Source organism: Salvelinus namaycush, chromosome 29 (genome assembly GCF_016432855.1).
Source record: "Salvelinus namaycush isolate Seneca chromosome 29, SaNama_1.0, whole genome shotgun sequence".
NCBI lineage: Eukaryota > Metazoa > Chordata > Actinopteri > Salmoniformes > Salmonidae > Salvelinus > Salvelinus namaycush.
The window spans coordinates 9243496-9253179 of record NC_052335.1 but is presented as its reverse complement, the minus strand read 5'-3'; the positions used below and the strand labels follow the sequence as shown (position 1 = coordinate 9253179).

Here is a 9684-nt window from a genome sequence, read left to right as displayed (position 1 = left end):
AACAAATTGGCTCCCTATTTAAAAAGAAGATGGAGAACAAGCTATGAAGCTAAAACACGGGAGTTTGGTGCGGGTAAATCCAACTAGTGCAAAAATAATATTGCTATTTTGTCAAAACGATACGATACAACATCAAAAATAATATTCTAATATTGAACTATCGATTCTTAAGCAACGCTGACCTCTAGCGGTAAAGGAATGTGCTTTTTATCAAAACATATATTTTTAGGACGTTACATTACATCATGCCTACTCAATCATTAATTCCATTCAGTTCAACCATATATACAGTGTAGGCCCTCCGTGTTATTTACATGTCTAACCTATCACTCAATTCCCCATTCTTGAAACGTCAAACAGTGGGGATTGTAAGGGCCTGCTTTTTCACATATTTATAGCTCCAACAGTATTATTTACCAGGGAAAGTTGTCATAGATCCTTCTGCACCTACTCCTCTACTCTGCCAGGGCCCTGTGTCACTTAAAACCGAGTAGGCTTTCTGACAGTTGTAACCTCCATTGCAATGCACACCTCCTCAGCATTGGTTATACACTTATAACTAACATACTCTCCTAGTGGTTTCGGTAAAAAAATTTGGTGAACCCCTCCTACCTGCCAACTTTAGGGAGTGTCATACTTCGCTGTCAATTGTCTCGACTTGCCACAGTCAGCTTTGGGAGCGCCTATCCCAAGCTACTCGGCCTGTGAATTTGCCTGCTGTCAATTTGGTCTTTCACCGCAAAATGACAGATAAAGGACTTACGGATGAGGCTATGTCCGCAGCGTGCAAAGAAGGGGACCCTATCACCCAGGTGAGTGTCACGCAGTAGAATGTCTATCATTTCTTTATCAATTATTCACAGTAGGTCTATTTTACTCGCTTGACACAGTCTGTCTCAGCAAACCTGTTGTTGCGCAAGAGTCTCCAGCCTCAGCTATGTGACTTGTAGGCTATATAGCCAAGCCCCTATGCTCCTATAGCAAATACCAATGGAAAAAAAACATTTAGGGAACTAGTCCCAGGCCTTAGAATGTAATTACTTATACTGAGTAATGTATTGGCTCTAGTTTAAGTTCTTCTTTTTCTTCTAGAGTTGCAAGCTGAGAACATAGCTGAGAAGTAAGGGGGTCAAAACATATTTTGCAAGCAACAACTCGTCCGACACTCCCCCTTCTTCTCTCTGTCTCCCTCTGTCCCTCCCCAGGATTACATGTTGCAGCAAACTATGCTGAGGGTGAAAGACCCGCTCAAGTCTTTAGACTTCTACACCCGCATCATGGGCATGACGTGAGTCCCAGACGTCTCTCTCACACAAAGATGAAGGGGCTTCGGGCTTAGTACCCTACCCCTCTAGATGAGTTCTCATTCTCTTGAACAAGAAATAGTGATTTATAAATGTTTATGACTAAAACGTCTCCCATGTGTTTAATGTGGCCCTATCCATTTTAACTTCAGGTTTTATGTAGAGTGATCGGATTGAACTCCTGGATGCTTCAGAGTTATGAGAAATGAACCACTGCTTTTGCATGTGATGTAGTGACCTTTTCATTGATCCTTGAGGGTTGTATTCTCCATCTTCACCTCCAATTGTCCCACCAGTTGAACCAGTTGTGATTGCTATTTGCTTTAGGTTGCTGCAGAAAATAGACTTCCCATCAATGTGCTTCACACTCTACTTCCTGGGTTATGAGGAAAAGAAGGAAATCCCTGCAGACATAAAGGACAGGACAGCATGGACTTTCTCCCGACGAGCCACCATTGAACTCACACAGTAGGCACCCCACTTAAAACCTCACTGGGCACACATTGGTTCAATCAACATTGTTTCCATGTCATTTCAATGAAATGATGTTGAACCAACGTGGAATAGAAGGAATAAATTGACGTCTGTGCCCAGTGGGTCAGCACACAAGCACATAGATTTCAGATCTGCTAGTAAGTAGAACTATTTTACTGTAAAAATGGAATATAATAGAAGATGATCCAGTAACATCAAACCAGGGGTGTCCAACAGGCAGATCGGCAAGCTATCAGTAGCTCGTGGGCTGTCAATGAGTAACTCTTTAAGTATTCCATTCATAGACGTTAAAGAAAAATTTCACCCAAAAACAATCTTTCGGTATTTGTTTCATTAGTTGTCCCTCTGTCTTCCGTCTGTCTTCTGAAAACAATCGCTGTAACATTTTTTTTTACTATGTTCATTAGAAACTATGGTTCCTACCCTGTCACAATACCATGATGGTGATGACATATTTTTCTCTTTACTCTCTTTAAGCAACTGGGGCTCTGAATCAGATGAAAATCTATCTTATCACAACGGAAATTCTGAACCAAAAGGTTTTGGTGAGAAAACGATATGATCTTTTTAATTCAACATTTTGAATGTGGTACTGATCAGCCATTTTCCTTTTCCACCATGAGGCAATTACACGTTATTAAATGTTCCCTCTCCACTCTATCATACAGGGCACATCGGAATTGCTGTACCTGATGTTTATGCAGCCTGTAAAGTATTTGAAGAAAAAGGAGTAACATTTGTTAAGAAGCCAGATGATGGTATTTATTTTTTCTCTTCCCTGACATAACCCTCTCACACAATTATTTTGTGTTACGTTCAGGGTCTCTCTGAAAAACGCATTTGTGTGTAGGATACATAAGAATTTACTTTCATCTGCATCAGTCTGCTTCATCTGTATTCTCTCAATTTGTAGATGCAACATTCAAAGTTCTTTCTCCCCACAGGTAAAATGAAGGGACTGGCCTTTATACAGGATCCTGATGGATACTGGATTGAGATTTTGAGTCCAAACAACATGTTCACCATAACGTCATACAAGCGTCAAACTGAGATAGTACAAACTGACTTGGTCAGGAAAGGGATGTGATGAAAAAGTAAGAGAAATTGGAGGAACCAAAGGGTGTTATGTGAGGAAATTAAGAAGTGAAGATTGAGCGTTTGCTTACGATTGGGATCACATACAGATACCCGCTGAAGGCCTACTTAAGCGGGGGGGTGGAAGTATATTACAAATATACTGACGTATACTTAAATATACTACAAGTTCATATAATATACTGCAAATACGAGATGTACTTTTCTAGTATATCTTAGGTTTACTACACATATTACATCATTACACTTCAATACACTTATTACAAGTGTACTTAAAATGCATTGTTTTTCAGTCTGTAAACTATATGTTACCTATCATTACACTTAACACACTTATTAAAATTGTATTTTTAATTAATTGTATTCAGTGTTTTAGTATACTATATGTTCATTATCATTACACTTAAACACACTTACAAATACTTCATACACTTTAATTGTACTTTAGTATATTCATTCAAAATACACTTGGAGTTGTTTTTAAGTTGAACCATTGATTTGTTTAATGAAACTCTGCTGTGAGTGATCAAGTACACTATAAGTATAATTTCAGTGCCAATAATGAGTTTTGAGGCACTTTCTGAATTCCTGTTCAGAAGAGCGCAGAGAAAGAGAAAGTTGACAATGATAATAATTGTTTATTCCACATAAGGAAACATGCACAGCTGAGGAGCATGCTTCCTGAGAGTATACTTTTTCATATCTCAAGAAAATATACTTTAAGAAAACTCCACCCAAAAACTATCTGTTGGTATTTGTTTTATTAGTCCATTGTTGATATTGTCCCACAATAATTTGCATGTCAGCAATCACGTTTTCAAGATATATAACTTTCAAAATACAGAAATAGAACTGGTATGATGCATTTTGTATAGTTGAGATAGATGGGGCAAAAGGAGTGGCAGACTTACTGCAAATTGAGAAATTATGTGAATAAACTACAACAACAAAAAATAAGAAACTGTATTATGAAGCCAAGAATCAATTAAATAAAGAATGATGGGAAAAAAACTTTGGAGTACTTTAAATGAAATTATGGGCAGAAAGACAAATTCAACTCCATCTTTCATCAAATCAGATGGCTTATTTATCTTGAACCATTTGATGATGCCAATAATTACTTAATTGGCAAAGTGGGAAAACTTAGGCAGCAAATGCCAACAACGAACAGTGAGTCATCGTATTCATGCATAAAAAAACGAATAATGAAAGAAAACCATTGTAAATTAGATTTTTTTAGTGTGGGAGTGTGGGAGAGGTGGAAACATTATTGTTATGGATTAATAATGACAAACCTCCTGGCATTGACAACTTAGATGGAAAGCTACTAAGAATGGTGGCTGACTCTAGAGCCACTCCTAAATGTAATATCTTTAACCTGAGCCTAGAGGAAAGTGTTTGTCCTCAGGCCTGGAGGGAAGCCAAAGTAATTACGCTACCCAAGAATGGTAAGCTCCATTTACTGGTTCTAACAGCCGACCTATCAGCTTGCTGCCAGCTCTTAGCAAACTGTCATGTTGCAAAAAATTGTGTTTGACCAAATAAATCAAATCAAATTTGTATTAGTCACATGCGCCGAATACAATACCTTACAGTGAAACGCTTACTTACGAGCCCCAACAATGCAGTTAAAAAAATACAGATAAGAATAAGAAATAAAAGTAACAAGTAGTTAAAGAGCAGCAGTAAAATAACAATAGCGAAACTATATACAGGGGGGTACCGGCACAGAGTCAATGTGTGGGGGGACCGGTTAGTTGACGTAATATGTACATGTAGGTAGAGTTATTAAAGTGACTATGCATAGATTATAACAGCAGAGAGTAGCAGGGGGGGGGGGGGGGGGGGGGGCAATGCAAATAGTCTGGGTATGGCTTGGGGGTAGAAGCTGTTTAGAAACCTCTTGGACCAAAACTTGGCGCTCCGATACTGCTTGCCATGTGGTAGCAGAGAGAACAGTCTATGACTAGGGTGGCTGGAGTCTTTGACAATTTTTAGTGCCTTCCTCTGACACCGTTGGGGCGGTATGCAAATTGGAGTGGGTCTAGGGTTTCTGGGATAATGGGATAATGGTGTTGATGTGAGCCATGACCAGCCTTTCAAAGCACTTCATGGCAACAGACGTAAGTGTTACGGGTCGGTAGTCATTTAGGCAGGTTACCTTAGTGTTCTTTGGGCACAGGCACTATGGTGGTCTGCTTAAAACATGTTGATATTATAGACTCGGACAGGGAGAGGTTGAAAATGTCTGTGAAGACACTTGCCATTTGGTCAGTGCATGATCGCAGTACACGTCCTGGTAATCCGTCTGGCCCTGCGGCTTTGTGAATGTTGGCTTGTTTAAAAGGTCTTACTCACATCGGCTGAGGAGAGCATGATCACACAGTCTTCCGGGACAGCTGGTGCTCTCATCCATGTTTCAGTGCTATTTGCCTCGAAGTGAGCATAGATGTAGTTTAGCTCGTCTGGTAGGCTTTTGTCACTGGGCAGCTCTCGGCTGTGCTTCCCTTTGTAGTCTGTAATGGTTTGCAAGCCCTGCCACATCCGACGAGCGTCAGAGCCAGTGTAGTACGAGTCGATCTTAGTCCTGTATTGACACCTTGCCGGTTTGATGATTCGTCAGAGGGCATAGCGGGATAGAGTTAGAGTCCCGCTCCTTGAAAGTGGCAGCTCTAGCCTTTAGCTCAGTGCGGATGTTGCCTGTAATCCATGGATTCTGGTTAAAGTATGTACATACAGTCACTGTGGGGACGACGTCATCGATGCACTTATTGATGAAGCCAGTGACTGATGTGGTGTACTCCTCAACGCCATCGGAGGAATCGCGGAACATACTCCAGTCTGTGCTAGAAAAACAGTGCTGTAGCTTAGCATCTGCTTCATCTGACCACCTCTTTATCGATCTAGTCACTGGTGCTTCCTGCTTTAATTTTGGCTTGTAAGCAGGAATCAGGAAGATAGAATTATGGTCAGATTTGCCAAATGGAGGGCGAGGGAGAGCTTTGTATGCGTCTCTGTGTGTGGCGTAAAGGTGGTCCAGAGATTTTTTTCTCTGGTTGCACATTTAACATGCTGATAGAAATTTGGTAAAACGGATTTAAGTTTGCCTGCATTAGAGTCCCCAGCTACTAGGCGCACCTCTTCTGGGTGAGCGTTTTCTTGTTTGCTTACGGCGGAATACAGCTCATTCAATGCTGTCTTAGTGCCAGCCTCTGACTGTGGTGGTATGCAAACAGCTACGAAAAATACAAATGAAAACTCTCTAGGTAGATAGTGTGGTCTACAGCTTATCATGAGATACTCTACCTCAGGTGAGCAATAGCTCGAAACTTCCTGAGATATCGTGCACCAGCTGTTATTTACAAAATACATAGTCCGCCGCCCCTTGTCTTACCAGACACTGCTGTTCTATCCTGCCGGTACAGCGTATAACCAGCCAGCTGTATGTTGATAGTGTCGTCGTTCAGCCACGACTCCGTGAAGCATAAGATATTACAGTTTTGAATATCCCGTTGGTAGTTTAATCTTGCGCATAGGTCATCGATTTTATTCTCCAATGATTGCACGTTTGCTAGCAGAATGGAAGGAAGTGGGGGTTTATTCGATCACCTACGAATTCTCAGTAAGCAGACCGCCCTCTGGACCCCTTTTTTCCGCATCCTCTTCACACAAATCACGGGGATCTGGGCTTGTTCTCGAGAAAGCAGAGATGGTAGCGGCAACATTATGTACAAAATAAGTCAAAAAAGAAGTTACAAACAACGCAAATAAATTAACAAAAAAAACACAATCGGTTGGGGACACGTAAAACGTCTGCCTTCTTCTCTGGCGCTATGCTGTTTCTCAGTAAACAAATTAATGACAGACTTTCAGCATGCTTATAAAGAAGGGCACTCAATATTATTACATCATTTATTTTTTTGAATATTAAATCATACAATTTACATTACATTCAGTCATCTAGCAGACCCATCCAGAGCAATCCACAGGAGCAACCAGGGTCAAGCGCCCTGCCCAAAGGCACGTCAAGATTGGGATCACATACAGACCTATCGGCCACCAGCCCGAGATCCCAACCGACAGGCCACCAACCATCCAAGATCCCCCGAGAGCTGCCCCTCAAACATCTGAGACCCCCCACCCCACACTTTTTCAGCCATTCCTAAACCTGAACCTGAGAACAGAAACAGGCTACCTGAGGGAAATACCAGAACAAATGTTCTATTGATTCTGTATCCTCAAAACAAAAACTGCAGAACTGCGATGATTGTAATCCCCAAATATTCAACATTCTGTTGGTGGCAAGAATTCTGTGCAATAATTTCTGCTGAAAAGCACAACGTATTGAATCTTGCGTTGTTTTATATATCCACTAATACACACTGTGCCATGGAATCGGTACATCAAAAATCTATTCCCGGGGCCTCCGGAGTGGCAAAGCGGTCTAAGGCACTGCATCGCAGTGCTTGAGGCGTCACCACAGACTCAGATTCAATCCCTGACTGTGTCGCAGCCGGCCGCGACCGGGAGTCCCATGAGGCGGCGCACAATTGGCCCAGCATCGTCCAGGTTAGTGGAAGGTTTGGCCGGCCGGGATGTCCTTGTCCCATCGCACTCTAGCAACTCCTTGTGGTGGGCCGGGGCATACACACTGACTTCGGTCACCAGTACGGTGTTTCCTCCGACACATTGGTGCGACTGACTTCCGGGTTAAGCGAGCAGTCAAAAAGCAGTGCGGCTTGGCTGGGTCTTGTTTCGGAGGACGGATGGCTCTCGACCTTCGCCTCTCCCGAGTCCTTATGGGAGTTGCAGCAATGGGACAAGACTGTAACTTCCAACTAGATATCATGAAAAAGTACAAAACAACTGGTGACCGAAGTCAGCGTGCACAACACCTGGCCCGCCACAAGGAGTCGCTAGAGCGTGATGGGACAAGGACATCCTGACTGGCCAAACCCTCCCCTACAAAAAATGTTAATTAAAAGAAATAATACTAATCTCTTCCTAGCTATTTTGCAATCTGTATGGCACAGTTGTAAACATCCTGGTCCTCAAATGAAACTGGTATACTTTCCTATTTATGCTATTTTGTACCTCTGCCAGTTTTGATCCTTTATATTGGGTAGACAGACCAGTTCCCTACCTCCTCCCGCTGCCCCCTCCTTTCCCATTTTTGGTGTCATGCTTTAATCAATTGGTTGTAATCTTGGATTGAGCAGACCTTCCCATACAATTCCGATAGCTCCATGAAAGACATAACTTTACCATTCCAAATAACTATATAATTTAAAAACAAAATACCCTTTTCAAACATATTTTTCATAAATAAAAGTATTTTATCAACCAGCAAAACCATAATATTTGTTATAATATTTGTTATTTTTTCTGGGGGATGAAATGTAAATTGTAACCAGCTCTGCAATGCTTGTTATAAAAACAGAGATATTTTGAACAAGGTTTAGCTTTCAATTAAAGTATTTTTAACTTACATTTTCACAAAATATATTTAAGTACAGTATATTTTCAAAATGTATGTGCTGTTGAATTTTATATGAGAGATTCAGACCTACTATGGTGTTGAATGCTGAGCTATAGTTAATGAACAGCATTCTTACATAGGTATTCCTCTTGTCCAGATGGGATAGAGCAGTGTGCAGTGTGATGGCGATTGCATCATCTGTGGATCTATTGGTGCGGTAAGCAAATTGAAGTGGGCCTAGGGTGTCAGGTAAGATAGAGGTGATATGATCCTTGACTAGCCTCTCGAAGAACTTCATGATGACAGAAGTGAGTGCTACGGGGCGCTTAGTGGGACTATCCTTTGTTTTCAACAGGACAATGACACCTCCAGGCTGTGTAAGGGCTATTTGACCAAGAAGGACAGTGATGGAGTGCTGCATCAGATGACCTGGCCTCCACAATCACCCGACCTCAACCCAACTGAGATGGTTTGGGATGAGTTGGACCACAGAGTGAAGGAAAAGCATCCAACAAGTGCTCAGCATATGTGAAAACTCCTCCAAGACTGTTGGAAAAGCATTACAGGTGAAGCTGGTTGAGAGAATGCAAAGATTGTGGAAAGCTGTCATCAAGGCAAAGGATGGCTACTTTGAAGAATTTAAAATATAAAATATATTTTGAACCCTTTTTTGGTTACTCCATGATTCTATATGTGTTATTTCATAGTTTTGATGTCTTCACTATTATTCTACAATGTATAAAATAGTAAAGATTCAGAAAAACCCTTGAATGAGTAGGAGTGTCCAAACTTTTGACTGGTACTGTATATATATTCTTTAATCTGCTTGGGTATACTATGGACACCTAAAAAAACTGACTAAAAGAAAAGGATGGGATACCCGTAACATACAGAGAAATTATTGGATATGTTTGGATGAGACAAACTGACAATGAAGATGACTTACTAATGCCAGGGTGATTAGCTGCTCCTAATGTTATTTGACTGAGGTTGATCTGATCCCAGCCTGTGTCTGCAATAAACATAGATGTGGATCATCTTCACGTATTTTCGACATCTGCGTTTTTATTCAAATTGTAAAGATTTAGCCAACTGGACCACTCAACCTATTTATTTGGTAACCATAGCATCAGTAGTTTCCTTAGGTAGATTTACAAGGAGTGTGTAATTGCGGCCTGCAATTCCGGACATTCCTGCAAATGGGCATTACTGCATCTGCAGGAACATCTCTGTATACTTCTATTGGTCCATTTTAAAGCTTGGTACACAGGCGGGCGGCGGGGGTGCTCCAGTTTAGTCCGTGGCGGTAAT

The 9684-nt window shown here is 41.3% G+C and overlaps 1 protein-coding gene across 1 annotated transcript; it reads left to right on the top strand.

Moving 5' to 3' along the window:
- The first annotated feature begins 743 nt into the window (after positions 1-743).
- LOC120024026 (lactoylglutathione lyase-like) lies at positions 744-2886 on the top strand. The gene is made up of 6 exons (XM_038968112.1): positions 744-812; positions 1206-1288; positions 1632-1772; positions 2277-2344; positions 2468-2557; positions 2744-2886. Exons 1-6 carry the CDS (start codon positions 744-746, stop codon positions 2884-2886), a joined length of 594 nt encoding a protein of 197 aa, XP_038824040.1.
- Positions 2887-9684: the final 6798 nt, after the last annotated feature.

Bases quoted from the DNA above. Each gene is read 5' to 3' on its own strand.
- LOC120024026 (XM_038968112.1), top strand. From the start codon at position 744: ATGACAGATAAAGGACTTACGGATGAGGCTATGTCCGCAGCGTGCAAA. The intron at 1,289-1,631 runs GTGAGTCCCAGA...TATTTGCTTTAG, and splicing joins ACCCGCATCATGGGCATGAC to GTTGCTGCAGAAAATAGACT. The intron at 2,558-2,743 runs GTATTTATTTTT...TTCTCCCCACAG, and splicing joins TGTTAAGAAGCCAGATGATG to GTAAAATGAAGGGACTGGCC.